Here is a 16390-nt window from a genome sequence, read left to right on the forward strand (position 1 = left end):
TATGATGCTCAGAGTCTGCATAAACAACGGCGGCCATGAAGTTTGGGTACTTAAAACAACGCCATGGGTCCCACGCCTGAGTACGGGGCTGTGGGCAGGGCGGCACAGCGCCCGGCAGGGCCCGCAGGAGCGGGGCCGGGATGGGCCGGGATGAAGTGTGCAGGCCGGGATGGGCCGGGATGAAGTGTGCAGGCCGGGATGGGCCGGGATGAAGTGTGCAGGCCGGGATGGGCCGGGCAGGGCCGGGATGGAGTGTGCGGGCCGGGCAGGGCCGGGATGGGCCGGGATGAAGTGTGCGGGCCCGGCAGGGCCGGGATGAAGTGTACAGGCCGGGATGGGCCGGGATGAAGTGTGCGGGCCCGGCAGGGCCGGGATGAAGTGTACAGGCCGGGATGGGCCGGGATGAAGTGTGCGGGCCCGGCAGGGCCGGGATGAAGTGTACAGGCCGGGATGGGCCGGGATGAAGTGTGCGGGCCCGGCAGGGCCGGGATGAAGTGTACAGGCCGGGATGGGCCGGGATGAAGTGTGCGGGCCGGGCAGGGCCGGGCGCGCTGCGGGGCGGCCCCGCGGGGGCGGCGCGGGGGGCGCAGTGCGGCAGTGCCGCCAGCAGATGGCGCGCAGCCCCCGCCGCCCGGCCGAGCCGAGCCGGGGCGGGCCCGGGCCGGGCTATTTATACCCCGCCGTGTGACCGGGGGCGTCCCAGCCACAGCTCAGATTTTCCACTCGCCCCATTAAAAATCTACGTCTTGCCTTTCCTTGGAAGGCAGCGGAAGAAAAGCGGGATTGCCGGGGTTGACACAAACCCCGTTTCCATGGGTCCCCATCCTCCACCCCGTCCCGGTTCCTTCGATGCAGGGAATCTTTGGGTACTTCTGCTCCCTGCTTGTTTGGCATAGAGCCAACGCTTCTTAATATAGACCGAGGCACCATCGTCTGCACAAATCATCTCCCTGTGCAGATCTGTTTTCAATACTCCGTCTCAAACAGAAGGCTGTACTGGGAAGCAGCAAGTTTTCTAACCCACAAATAAGCCTCAGGGACAGGTTTTCAAAGTTTTTGCACATCCCAAAAAAGAGGCTGGAAGTTTTACTGCAAAATTGTAATGTAATAAAACTGTCTCAATTCTCATCTCCATAATCACTTACAAACAACAATTACAATCAGCAGTAGCTAAAATCATGTGCTCAAGCAATGCTGGAACACTATGTAAAAACAGGACTGGCCTGGGCATATGCTGGATGTGTGAACATACAGTTGATACAAAGGAGAGAACACATAAAAAACTGTAGAATGCATACAAGTGAGGACAAATGGAAGCTTGAATAGGAAGGGGGGGGGGGGGGAGGTTAGGCCCCTTATCATTTTTTGGTTTTAATATAGATGTCACTGATACACTTTCTATGAAAATGGCATCAGAGCTACATGTTATCTGAGTTCTTTTGCCTCTACACTATTGACTGAAAACTTGTAATTGGTTTTAAGATGTGAATCACAAAACCATAAATATCATGATGCCTAAACCAGTGTAATAATAAATACAGGGTACAGCTAAGTGCATTGGCTCCTAATACAAGTTTCGCAACATTCTGAGCATTCCTGAAAAACAACAAGGTAAGTTACGTTCTAAAAATACTTCAAGCACACATATTTTCTACCAGTACATCATCGGAGTCTGATGTCTTTCTGAAAAAAAAAACCACTCATCCCATTTCAGTGTAAAACCACATCATATCATCTTGGGAGGAAGGAAACTTACCTCCACTCTGCCTTGTTATGCAGGAATGAGTTACACTGGTCTGGAAGGTTGCTGTCATTTGACATAGATTCCAGGATTGAAATAATCTGCTTGAAAGATGGTCTTTTCTGAAGAAAAAGGAAAATCAAAACAGATCATTTGCATTCATATAAAACTACTAAACCTATCTGCAGGAATTCCTCAACTGAAACCCCACAATTAACAGGAATCACCACACTTCCTTCTGACCACAGCATACTACAAGAGAACTATAAGACTGTAAACGGGGGTTTTTTTGTTCTTCCATTAAAGAAAAGTTTGAGAAGAGTCACACAGGCTAGTAATAGGACTCAAGCTGTAGCTTAGTCTCCGAGGTCTCCTAGTAAAACAGTATTAACATTAGAATCATCAATAATCATCAAGATTCTTAATCTGAAAGAATAATTTTTCTCAAGCTAAGAGGGAAAATGCTTCCAAATAGAGAAGGCTGGACCATCAGCAACTGGTAATTATACAGATGGCCTTTTACTCGTACTAACATAAACTCTTTGGGGTGTGAACAAACCATTTAGCTGCCTATCAAAAACAGATTTCTGGCTGCAGTTCCCCTCTTGGAGAGGAGATACTTTCAGAAAAACTCTCACTTAGCTACTTCAGGAGCAGCCAGGGAAGAGGTGAAGATTGAGGCTAGGGAAGGATGTCTTGCCTGGGAGCTAAGCTCACATTAGTGGACTCTGTGCTCTTCTGTCCTGGGCTCATTTGCTGAACTTTCTGTTCCAGGGCTCTCCATCCAAGACCCACTGTGCTCACAAGTCGGAAAGACCAGTTTAAACTTTTCTGGGTTTTGTTGGTTTTTTAAAAAACTTTTCCCTTAGTCCCAAGGGGAAGCTATGAAGTAGGATAATAACTGAAAACTGAAAAAGCCAGTTAAATGTGTTTCTTGCAAGAACGCTGACTCTGTTAGTCTGTTTGACAGACCCCAGACAAGGTTGAGACAAAGGGTTGAAACAAAATGTAGATACATAATAAAGGGATGATGCACATTCTCTCTCTACCGTGCCTTTAATTATACCATTTCTGCTAAAATTACAGATGCCGCAATTAAAACGTGCATTTTAATTTGGGAGCACAAAAACAATTAGGAACAATGCTGAGGTGTCTCTCTCAGGAAGATCCAAGTGATTTCCACATTATAAAAGACAGACAATTTCTTTATTTTAAATGTCAAACAGCATGAAAAAGTGTCAAATGCATAACAAAAAAAGAGACAAGCTCTCTTATACTGTAATGCTGCACTATTCGGCTGTAACTGGAGGCTTTGTCTGTCATTTTTTGGTCCACCTCCATGATTTCAGGCAATGGGCAGTTCAGTGAGCTACACAGATTTTCTTTGCAACAGATACGCTTGCCCCAGCCAGCCACAAGTGCTTACGCAATTTGTTCCCCAGTCCAGCATGCAGACACAGCACACTGGGCACGCAGAGCTTCACAGCAACAGGTACAGCTGAGCAGCACATTGCTTGCATTGGTGACATAGCCCCTTGTATGGACACCCAGCAGGGTCACCCTGCCTTTACAGGGGGCTGGGGAGGCAGCCGTCCTCCCCTCCACGTGCATGATGGTGCTGGACCTGCCACAGCTGAGCAGATCCTCTGAACACACCCCGGGAAGAGCCCAAACTTCCCCGGTCACGAGTGGGCTGCACTGGGGGCACGGACCACAAAATCCATCTGTGCTGGTTTTGGGGCAGAAGAAGTTTTGACCAGCCTTCACACCCTTTTTGTTGCTACAGCTGCATCTCTTGTAACCACACCACTGGATGTGAACTGCTGAAGGGATTCAAGGGCCTCCCAAATGGTGAGGAAGCTGCCAGACAGGAGATAATGGCTCCCTGCAATTTACCAGGGTACTGCAACTGCTACACATTGTACACAGACTAGCAGGTACACAATTTGTCTACCTACACTAAGCAAATGCTATTTTCAGCAAGACACCAAGGGCATGCTGCATTATGTACAACATGTCATGGACCATTCAGAATAATTTACAAAACACATCCATGAGTTTTGCTTGCTCTTTTTTTCTCAGGTGCATACTGGGAAGTATAGGGCAGGGCTGACACTAAGTGAGCACAGTCAACTCTACTGTCAGGCTTGCCTGGAGTAACCAAAGTGGAGACAATGGCAGAGAATAGGGCTTTTACTAAGTGCAGGCAAAAGGATCAACCAACTAATTTGGGAGAAGCAGCAACAATCACTTGGTGGGTTCTGCATTACAGGCAAAGGAGCTGCTGAGTTGGTGCAACTGGAGCTGGAACAAATGCAGAGTCACACAGCACTGTCAAAGTACTGCACATCTCTCTGGCTGTGCAAATTCTGTAAACAGCCAGCAGTTACCCTGCCAGCTTTGCAGCTGCCAGATTTACAGGTAACAGCTTTGCATGGAGACAAACCCTGGCAGGAAGGCACAAGCCTTCACTGTCATGTGGGTTTTGTTGGTTTCTTGCCCCTAGGAAAGGATAATATTTCAGATTTAATAAATGCACTCTAAATGCAGAGTGTACCTTGGTTAAAACTGGAAAGAAGTGATTTGTGAAACTGAGAGCCTGAGCGGAGAAACTTTAAAAAAAGGAAAAAAAGTCTTCTTTTCAGTGGATAACTGCTTAGCACTTTCTAGAAAGCCCTTATAAGGGATTCTTAAAATATCAAGGCATGAGTCGCCTTTGAAAACTGTTTCCCTTTATATCTGTGATGTCTCATACTGAAATCTTTAAAATATATGCCCCTCTAGAAATAATTCTGGCTAATGTTTTCATTGTTTCCTTCCACTCAGTATTTCTTACTGGATAGGTCTGCATAAAACCAGGATATTTAATCCATATGTCTTTCATTTTTTTGTTTCTTCTCTGTTCCCAGATCTCTGATTTCCATTAAAATACTCTGTAATTTATAAACATCTTTGATGTGGAGAGAAACTGAAGGAACAGATGAAATGAGAAAGAATTATTCACCCATATCTCAAAAGCAAGTAACCCCAGTAAACAAGGACATCAGTGATGAGCAACCTTGTTTCTACAATTATGTAATACCCAAAAGCAACTTGTTTGGCAGAAATTTTAAGGTGTGAGCTGTTTGTTTAAACTGCATAAAGACTACCATTCCAAATATCATGTGGAACACTACAGATATTTTTCTCCATGTGTGAAGAAATTTTTAAGAATTCAAAGTAACATTAATAACTCTGTTCCCATGAAGAAATTATGGTGTGAGCAGTGTCTGACACTCCAGCTGCTCTGCAGCAGCTCTCCAAGTGTATTCCTTAGCTCCACCATAAATGCATATCCCTCATTTCTCAGGGGTAAGCCACCAAAAGTTACCTCATACTTCGGTGGGCTACAAGTATGCACCTTAGCAACTGCTTTTGAGCAGCTGACATACTCAAGCTCACCCCTGCTTGACCTTCAGTAACTTGTTCATGCATCAACAATCTGATTTTCTAAAGCTAATCCTGGCAAAAAGGGAACGCTACACAGAGCAGTATTTCAGAGGAGCGTGCTCCATCTTTTGGCTCATGCAGGCCACACAGCCCTTTATCAAAGCATTCTGAGAGCTGTAAGCAGCAAACCTTTCCCAGCACGTGACTGAATAAGTGAGTCACATGTCCAAATTGTGACCACAGATTACTCCATTTCAGTCATGTGAACAAAGCTGTAATTGCCTAACAGAAGAGCTGCATGAAAAAAAAAATAGTGAAGAGCAGACTGTCAGAAAAAAACCCATCTCACATAAGATTCACACTTTGCATGCATCAGAGATGCCTCTGGGAACAATGTCCCCAGGAACCAGCCCACACCCAGATAAATTATTCTATCAGACAGAACACAGCCTGATGGTTAAGCATCATTCTTTTACAACATGCAAATCTCTCCCTCTCCTTGAGAAACAGCAACAGTCTTTTGGACACTTATGGATGTGGCTCAAACAACGCAGAGATTGAGCTGATCTAGTATGTGCTACAATTACAGAAAAGAAGCTCAAATAGTTCTTATTCTGAGGCCTTTGGTAATGATGCTGACACTTGGGAGCAGTTAGTAAAGATAAATATTTGGCACGGAAGTCCTCTTCAGTAATTACTGACCTAGAACTTAAGCAGCCTATTTGTAGATTCAAAAACTTGAAGCATTTTTCTCCCCTCCCTTCTGTGGGGAGTATACAAGGAATTATTAAGAGAATGGCAATTATATGTCTGTTCACATGGAAATCACATGTAGATGGATCTCAGTCTTCCAGATCCATTCTGCAGGAAAGCAACCCCTTGCTTTTAAAAGAGAGACCAAGAATTGAGAATTCCTTTCTCATATTATTCTTCTAGGACTAGTCTTTGGCAATAAATTCTAGTTTAGAGCACCTATATGCTCTCTTGGAATTAATCTTGGTCTCTCTGAAGTAGTAGCTAACTTTCTCCTGAGTTTAAAGAAACTAGGTTCTTCCTGCTGCCTTGACTCGAAAAAAAAAAAAAAAGAGCACAATTTCCTTTGCTTAACTGTTCTTCAATGTCTCAAATATTTTCATAGGCAAAGGAAATAGATGTGAATCCTTGGTACTAAAGCTGGTATGCCCATAGGCTCTTTTCAGCCAGTTTTATGTACAACAGGATGGTCACAAAATGCATTTAAAGAAGGTAACTCTCATAATCTACAGAAGCTTTTACTGTCTAAATACTTATTTAATCCCTTTCTTGTAGCAGCAGATTATTAGTGACGATGGTGTGGCTCTTTTAACTTTTTATTCTGTTTTCATGGTTAAACAGCACTGCTATTATCATATTATTACAGTGCAGTCATTATAAAGTTCACCATTCAAGCCCTAAGGGAACATATTAGGAAAGGTTTAATGTTAATTTAAAATATGTTGCTGCTGTTCCTACCCATGTTTTATGGATTAACTTACTTTTTACTTACACTTGTGTTCTCAACACAGGTAGGGCACAGAATTGGAACTTGAAATTTGTATTTCATAACGTGATGCTCACATACATCCAAGAGGGATTAAGTATTAACTTTTGAAAGAAAATATAAAACCCACAACTTTTCCACTTGCTCCAAAATGGCTACATTTTTGCCATCTTACCATATTTCCTGTCATTGTCTTTAGTAGTGAAGAAAGTTAGCAGCATAGTAACTCTTGATTAAAAGGGGGAGAGAGAGAGATTTAGGTATAAATATATAAACCCACTAAAAACAAAGACAGTCCTGGGTATCTTTCTGAAGAAATGTGTCAATGGTGTCAGCTCAGACTTGTCACCCAAACAAATGCTAATGCACTTTGCAAAAAAGGTCTGGGGTGGTGGTGCAGAAATCAAACACACAATTACCTTTGAATCAGCATCCCAACACTGGTGCATCAGTTCTGCAAAACTTCTGGGACAACTGCTTGGAATGGTTAATCTCTAATGGAAAGAAAATGTACGAGTTACTGGATGCATTTCTCTTTAAGCTGCTACTAGGCAATTTCCTATGAGACCAACAGACTTCAAAGAATTAAAGCACACTCTCTCTTTTAAATACAATGTAAAATTGAAAGATAAATAAAAATTACTAACACTAGCAAGAAGCACAAATAATTTTTAATAGACCTATAAGAAAGTAATGTATTAAATTCACAAATGGAGTTCCTTAAGAAATCTCAGAGAGAAAGAAGCAAAACCAAGACAAACAGCTTTTAATACTAAAATAGAATTGTGGATGTTACTGCATAGTATTTTAAGATGCTTGTCAGATAGGCATAATGGACAGCCCGCCTTAATTCCTTTCTCCCACATAAATGATCTAGCTCTACAATACTATAATCACTTTTGACACACAAATAGCTGAAATATAGATTACATTAAGTGAGTTAAAAAGAGTTAAGTGAAGCTCTACATGACACAAGAGACGTTTCATGAGCCTGTGGTCAGAAGGATTAATGAGGACATGCAGATCTCAGAAAGCACTCACAGAGCACAGTGAACTCATAAATATTTCCTAATGACTGAAGACAAGGCGTTGCTGGTTATAGCCAGGACCACTGACTACAGAGAATTAGTTTGAAGCTAGTTTGGTTTCATTTGCTGAGAGTTTCAAATTAGAAGATTTTTACATTAACAGCCTGTCTGCAGAATGGAAAGCCTAAAAACAAATCCTTTCTCACATACACATACACAAGATACTGAAGCCTCTCCCTCCACTTGACTGCATAAGCTTCCAACATTACACACTGAAGGAGATCCCTCTGCTCTCACTAAAGCTGTTAACTGACTTCAGATGTTTCATATTATATAAATAAATTTTTAGAAGTTAGATAGAAAACCAGTTTCTCAGTGAAAATGAGTCCAAATGTAAGAGACGTCAAGTTGGAAAAAGGGTTCTTGGCCTCTAAGAGGCGAGAACCAGGTATGACATTCCTGTTCAGACTAACCTGCCAGGAAGACCCTTTCATTTGCCCTACTATTGCCATTTCAGAAGCAAAGCAGAGCAAGTTATGTCACTCTGTACCATTACATTACTGCAGCGTGACCTGCAAAGCCTTACAAGACACAGCAGCCAAAATTAAGAGTTAAAAATTCCGCTCCAAAAGCATTCAAACCCTGTAAGCACTGGAAACATGAGACACAGAGGTAGGGCACTGCATAAGTCTGCTTATTAATGTCATAACATGCAAGGGTTTCAGTGGAAGAAATACACAGAAATTTGTACAATGCATAAATAAGTTATGCTGGTGCCTGATTTCTAATTGAGTCATTAGCCTAAAAATACGCTGGCTAGTCTTGCTACAGCATTGTCTGTAACCCTCACTGTTCCAGGAAGTGGACCATCAGTTGCAATCAACACTTGTCTCACTTCTGAAGAATGCCACCTATATAATATGTAATACAGAGGTAGCAGGTTCCAAATGTCATAACAAAGAATACATTTCTCAGTGGCAATTTATTATGAGATCATGTCTAGCATAACCTGAACTCTCATGCTTTACTTTTTTTTTTTAAATGGCTTAAAAAAATCTTTACCAGAATAAAAATAACACTGGGAATTTATGAATAGTACTAAAGGAGATCCATACAGAAACATTAGAATCTAGTCCACTTTGTGGCCTCAGGCTTTACAAAGGGGATTCTTCACCTTATCCAATTATGCTTTGGCCTCAATCCCTCACTGATTTTAACAAAAGACTTCCAGTCCAAAAAAGGGAGGAGTGGCTCAACAATGATCCAATACTGTTGTGGACTGGACTGGAACCATGCAATCCCACTGATATCAGCAGATTGAACTGACCCTTACACACACTTTGGGGCACAGAAAACTAAGAAGAAAAGAAGCACAAGCTGACTTTGACAAGGCTTATGCTGGACATGTTACCCATGTCATGGCCAGAAAAAATTAAAAGTATGCAATGCCCTCTAAGCTCCCTCACAGCTCTCTAAGAAAAATGGTAGCAACAGGCTAGTGGTACCTGACAGGCAAAGAGCTGGCTCTGAGAATGCCACCCCTTAGGTTTCTTCAGCCATGAGTAAAATAGTCATGTCCACATTTTGTTCATACTGTATTTTACACAATTCCTTGCTCTAGAAAATTGTAGAGAAATGTGTCTTGTAACCTCTAACATCTTTCAGCATGTGACTGCATTTCTTTATAACATTCCCAACACCACTCTGTACCCCTTACATAAAACTGCATGTGGTAAGCACAAGAACCAAATACTGTTGATGGAAGGCTTTATGGTTCCTCCTTCAAAATGATGTGTGAGGTTTTTCCTAAACTAGGAGAAAGAGTGTCTTTGTGCCCCCTGCTCTGATAAATGCAGTAGAAGACCACATTCACAATCTTCACACTGTTAGTGTAGCATTTCCACCTAATTGGTATATCACAGTCTCACTCACTGGAATTAATCCAGTCCTCAAAAAGAAATAAAAGGAGTGAGGTAAAAAAACACCAACAAAAAACATTAAACTAAGAGGAGGAAACCTAACTCCTCTGTTTAACTCTGAAGCATTTTGAGAAACAGTTTATGTAGAATAATAGAAATCTGTATTGTACAGCCAGTGCCTAGCCATTGTAATGTTTCCCAAGCTTCCGCTGTGTCTAGATAGAGGAGGTTTCATCTTTGTGGAGGATTTCCATGCTTGTCTGTGTGTGGTACAGTCACAACTTTAAATGTTTTTTAAATGTAGTTACTGTCTTTGATATCAAGGGACTATGTGTTCAGATATACGCTCACATGTCCAACTAACTGAAAGCCTCAATTTGTGAGAAGAAGAAAAGCGAGGCTGGGGACACTGTACAAACGGTGTTTACACCACTGAAGTGCTTTTGAAATGGAAAGACTCTGCATGAGGAGGCTTGCAGCTATGCCACAGCCTTGCCGATACCAGTGAGGAGCTCATCTTCAATGTCGTGTTGAACGTAGGTGGCAAAACTGTAATTTCTCTCTTTTTTTAAAACTATTTTTTCTTCTTTTATTTTTGAAATTTTCATCTAAGCGGCAGTTTCTTGTACTATAGTGACTCCTGCTGGGAGAGTTAAGTTGAAGTAGCTGAAGGTCTCTTACAGATATATCAACTCCCGGCCAGTAAAAAGATGTCCTAAACGCAGGAGATGGAGTTAAACTGTTCCCCTACCTTGGACGCAATGGCTTCTTTCATCACTAAGAACAAACCCCTAGGTTTTACAATTGAGACTGAGAAACTAGTACAGTACTTGTACAATTTTTGATCTACAGCATCACGACGTGAAGCTGCAACAATTAGATGTAAAGGGTCCATTCATGAGGAATAACATCACTTTGACCCTTTGTGTTAGCTCCTACTGCTAATCTTTCCATACGCGTGAACTTACTTTCAATTTGAAGAAGATGAAAAAGTCTTTTGCAAAACCCCAATACTGTTTTCTGATCTATGTACCTGAATGTAGAAACGTAGTCTTACCTCGTTTTTTTCCACTACAAGCCAAGCTACTTGTAATCCTTCCAAGCCTTTAAAGGGGACCTCCCTTGTTAGCATCTCCCAGAGAACCTGGAAGAGAAAAAAAGAAAAGCATTTTTATTTCTGTACTTTGTATTTTAAATACATTATTAAACCTTGATGCAGCACTATTCTGTATCCAATTACCAGGCAACCAGTTTTCATTTGCAGGAACTTGAACCAGTGTTTGTGTGCAAGATCCTCTCACAAAATTAATTTAAATGTTTCTGCTTTTTCCTCTACAGAAAAGCTAAGATGAAAAACTGGGTTGCTTTTTTACTATCTTTGTACACTACAAAGTTCACGTTTGGCAACTGGCACTTGGGAAACAATGAACTCTTCCTCTCCTCCTCAGCTCCAACTAGACATATCTTTGCTTTGCAGTAATTTTTCATTTAAAAATATTTCCATGCAATTGCAACAAGTGAATATGATCCAAAAGGTATTTTGCTCCTATGATGTGCCTATAAAAATATAACTTTTCAATCAAAACTGTAATTGTTTATCTCCAAGTATGTGATCACGTTAAACTAAGGAATATACAGCATATAAAAAATTACTCTGTTCTCCTCGACAGATGTATTGTCCTTAAATATAGGAAGATCTCCTAATTTTGCATGCTTTTAGCCTTTTGGTAACACAGTACCCAAAAGTCTAAGCTACTGTGTAGAAAAGAGTTTGGCATCATCAAAAGGGCTTCAAGTCAATGAATCCAACTTGTTTTTCTGCCATTGGGACAACATATTGGAATTCAACCAAATTAATAGCATTTTGTACCTCCACTTGTATATGTCCCCTTTTCTTAAAGCAGAACTTTCATATACACATCTTATTGCAGATCTACAAGCCTTTTCTGCTCATGTATCAAATATAACAAAAACAACAACAAATTTTTAATGCAGGATTTGCCAAAATGCATTAAGATCCTTATGGAAGTCTATATCCTCACTGTTTGGGTTAGTGCCTAGGTTTATTCCAGCTGCATCATTTTGAATGGATTGTGGACAGTTATGAAGATAATGAGAAAGCAAAAATGCATCAATATTGGCAGATGGAGGTCAAGCCAAAAAAAAAAAAAAATCATTGAAGCAGAGTTGGGCCTTTAATCAAGTGAACAGGGTACTCCAACAATAGACCTATTTGAATAATTCTGCTTGAGTCAGAAGACTGATTAGTAAAGGTAAGGGTATCTTGGAAAAATAAGAACAGTTTTTCTGAGAATAAGAAATATATGGGGAGAACTATCACAGACATATTCTATTATCCTGTTAGCCTCAGTTCCTTTCAGAAGGAAAAAAAGGCACCTCAATTTCAACTCAAATTATCACCTCTCTCCTGGTAGAGAAGTAAATTTAATTGTGAGAGAAGGAAAAAAATAAACACTCCCTTGTCCTTCAGACAAAAAAACAGTGTATAAAACAATCAGCTTAAAACAAAGGTCTCTGGACCAAGTCAAACATGCGGTTGAGCAGCCTTGCAGAACAACCTCATCTGTTGGGACTGTACCATGAAACTACAGAGGAAAAAACTCAAGTCTGCACATCAGATAGAGTAGTATCTAAATAACTAAAAAATAAAGAACATAACTAAATACATGTTAAATGTCTTCAAGAGCCTTGAGCTGGAAAACTACTGCTGTGCTACCTTTCTTTCAGAAGACTGTAGATTGTAAGAGCTGTCTTGTTTCATTCATGCACATATGCTTGTGCAGAACATTTTGCACCAAATTCCTTTATCATGACACCTTTAGTGTTTATTTCCACTGCCCAAACAGATCACTGCCTCCTTAAACCAACAGTGCTAGCTAAAAACTCTTCCAAGACTGCTTATAGTTGAAAAGAAAAACAGCAATTTGACACAACATGAAGGATTTTTCTTGATGCCTTATTTTACTAATAAATGGAAGTAAAAGATATGAAAGTGGGATATTGAAAACCGTTGTATTTACTTTACACAGGTTGAGGAAATATTTTAACAACAATGCAATTTTCATATTCAGGCCAAATGTATAGAGAAAGCCTTTCCTTCCAATGGTGACGTGTCTCTATGTTCAGTTTTACAGAAGTTTCAACCCCTTCTTATGGACTAGCTACCCTGAATCATCAGCTAAGGTGGATGAGTGTACCAGCAGTCTTAAAAACCAGCAAATGGGTACTGTCTGCATTCTCATTTGCCTCTTCCTCTCCCCAGGGGGATTCAGCAGCAGACAAGGACCTCAATCTAACTTACCCCAGCCTCTTTATTGTGAGGTACATTCTGTTCATTTTCAGAACTGGCTCCCTAGCTCACTTCATATGGAAATCAATTTATCTTTCCTTTATGGTGTATAATCTAATTGAGGCTGACACAGTTCACTTCCCCTCCCAACTGTGATGGTGAGGATCACCTGCTTTCCCAATCACATCACATCTTTGTGATGATGGACAGCAGGTGCTTCTGAGAAAACAAGGAAGCTAGAAACAATGATGAAAACCAAAGCAAGGCCATTTAATATAGTTGTTTGTAAGCTGCAGCCTCTGAAGATGTTGGACTCATCTTTGTATATAGAGGAACAGAGAGGAGAGATAAACGTATGCATGTTCACCCTATACATAAACCTGAGAATAAGAAATACGTGGTCTTCAGAGAAAGCTTACTTCTGTCAGCTCAGCTGTGCATTTCAATTCCTATCCTCTCAACTATGTGACAATAAGCCAAAGGAAAAATTAAACCCACAACACCTCTACCCCATTCCCCGTTCCACACCAGTGCAAAGCCAACAAAGATTCAAAGTGCCATTTGGATAGGGGAACATCTAAGTAAGTAATCTGAGGAAAAGAAAACACTCTGAACACCTTCCCTGAAAAAAAAAAAAAAAAAGCTTCATCTGGTAGGAGACTGTTGATAGACAATGGTCAGGAGCCACAGCATAAGCATTAGCATTGCACTCACAGAGGTAGTGCCCTTAGACATGAAAATTAGGTCGTCTTCTCTGCATTGATCCAACTGCAGTTAAAGATCGCATCATTCTTTTCAAAAAGAGTAAGGGATAACCCCTGGAGCTGGCCAACATTCCCTCTATAAATAACATATGTTCTCATAACTAAAGCAGTGTTTGAACAGCTGCTACATTTAATGGCAGTCTCTATGCCACCAATAGCCAATTAATGGTTTTACTCATTTGTTCTTGTAAGTGATAAAATAGTTCAGCTACATCAGATAAGCTTTCTGCAACTAAACACATTTATATTGACACACAAACACACACTGGTGCACTACAAACAGTTCCACCAGGATAACATATTCTGAGCATATGTCTTCATGATTTCAAAGAGCTTTTAGAGTGACACTGTCATTCCACATACACTTTCCTATCTGGCAGAGATAGCAAGGAATGACAGAGATGGCAAGGAATAATTTTTGAGCAACACCCAGTGACATAAAAGTCAGTTTCAGGGTTGATCACTTGTAACACTTGGTTTCAGTTGTTTGGAGTACAGACTTGGAAATGGATCAGAAAAGAGAACTACAGCATGGCTGAAGGAAAGTGTAAGATCTGTCTTTGTGTGGTAATAAATTCGCCTGGAAAATTTAGCTTTAGCATTTCATGTCAGTATTATAAATTACTGACTATGTATCTCAGAGAATACATAGGCCTGTTTAACCATCCATGAAGAGCAGGACAAGCTAATTTAAACATTAGCTATAAACATGTATACAACTGTACACAAAAAGGAAAATTCATTTCAGCTGAGAAGCAGCTCAGACATATGAGGCTGTAGAAAGACTTCAACACTTCATGGAAAAAAGCTCTCGCACAGCTTAAGCAGAATATTTAAAATCACAGATTGGTTTGTAGAAAGAAAAGACTGTCAGATAAAAAAATAGAAGAAAGGAAATTAAAGAAAACCATGGAGAAGATGACAAATATTGCAAATGAAATATCTATTCCTAGCATCTTACTAGTTTACATTTGAAAGGATTCTGTTCTTTGTTAAGAGGACTTTAACTGAAGTAAAACAGATTTGTCTCTCTAGCACAAAAGCTGCTGGCAAGTGTTATGCTTCAAAAAGGGATTCTTTACATTTTGTTTTATAGATGATAATAACTTAAAGAGACAAAAATACCCTTTCTCAGATTTCTTGTTTTCAGATCCCTAGCTAATTCTCTGGTAGTCATAACACTTATTATAGGGAGATTCCAACTTTCAATGTTATATTCAGGCCATTTCTTGCTGGTATAACCCCCTTACATCAGTTATTTCATAAACAGAGAACTTGGGCCACTGCCATTCTTCATTTCTACCCCTCTATCTCCTCTGAAAATGATGGTGTTACAGGACTAGAGTTATAAAAAGATTAATTACTCCTCAGTGCTTATGAATTCATAGGCTTCTACCCACAGTAGAACACAATAGTTCAAAAATAATATATTAAAAATTTGTGGGTCATTACTAGACATTCTAAAGTAGCACTACACACCCATAACAATGTTAAAATACTCTGGTAACACTGAACTGTTTTCATAAGGAGGGTAGCCCAGTTCTACCTCCGAGCACAGAACTATCAAAGGAATCTGACTTTTTGAATGAGGCAAAATAAACTTTGCACAACATACTGTTCCCAAGGCACTGTTAACACTTGACATGATAAGATATTAAACAATTTCTTACCTTCTCCCACTTTGAAAACATTACCTAAAGTAAATTCAAACTAGGATGACTATGTCAGCAGTTTGAACTATAATACCATGTTTGGAATTTTTCCTCTAACATTGTTGTTCTGTTTTGAAACTGGAATCTTTCCCTTCAGTGGATAATATGTGATTGCTTCCAGTAACAGTTTACATTAACATCTACATTTGTTAGCTTATGTTCTCTTACTCTTTGTGACCTAGTTCAGTTAAGCAAGCAAGGGTTTTGAATCTGACAATACAGGCTTCTTTCAAACTTCCATTGTTAAAGGATGTCACATCATGTCTTGAAAATTTTTCTCACTATAAACAACTGTTCGGCAAAAAGTTCAAGTCACCCTCCACTGAGACATCAGCTTAGCTATGTATAGCCATAGGTGCTAGCTTAAAACCACAGTGCCTCCCTCACATTTACCTCCTCCCATTCCTTAAAAGGAAAGAGATAATACTTCACAGGTAGTGAAGGATTTCTCATTCTGCCACCCACTGTTGAATCCAAACAGAAAAATGGTTAATGCTCCAATATACATGGAAACTACAGCCCCACTTCCTTTCCCCCCCAAGTACTCTTTACTGTTCTCTGCCAGAGAAAGGCTATGGGGTTAGGCACACAACTAGCCAGTATGGCTATTTCTAGCCTACTTCAGATTGCAGAGCAAAACTAAATTAGAGTTTAACTGTGGACAGAGTAAAGTAATTCACATTACTGAATCTGAAAACCTGACATTCTTATGAACTTTAACTGATCCCTCAGCCTTCAGCAAAGCAATACTGGGCTTCTATATTTTCAGATGAGGTCTATTCTCACAGATAATGATAGCAGTGTTCTTTAAACAATTGAGCATAGAGCAGCTGCTTTTTAATAAAAATCAGTGACACTCTATTTTGAGAAAAGTGGAATGCTAATGATTTCATCCTGTTACACCCCTATTACAAGACAAACTTTTTCTCCTTGGTTCCACAAAAAAACTCACAAGCAGAGATTCAGGA

General features: G+C 40.4%; 1 protein-coding gene across 2 annotated transcripts in view; it reads right to left on the reverse strand.

The window, feature by feature from the left end:
* Nucleotides 1–16390, reverse strand: part of LOC310911435 (mitogen-activated protein kinase kinase kinase 20-like) — a 65941-nt gene that overhangs the window by 13416 nt on the left and 36135 nt on the right. For both annotated transcript variants that reach the window (XM_083864931.1, XM_083864932.1), the window contains exons 8-10: nt 10694–10780; nt 7109–7183; nt 1757–1863 (exon numbers count right to left, since the gene is read on the reverse strand). In XM_083864931.1, coding sequence (XP_083721057.1) covers nt 1757–1863; nt 7109–7183; nt 10694–10780 — 269 coding nt within the window. The remainder of the gene's footprint in view (nt 1–1756; nt 1864–7108; nt 7184–10693; nt 10781–16390) is intronic.

Source organism: Zosterops lateralis (assembly GCF_965231275.1).
Source record: "Zosterops lateralis genome assembly, chromosome: 7".
In the NCBI taxonomy this organism is placed as follows: Eukaryota; Metazoa; Chordata; class Aves; order Passeriformes; family Zosteropidae; genus Zosterops; species Zosterops lateralis.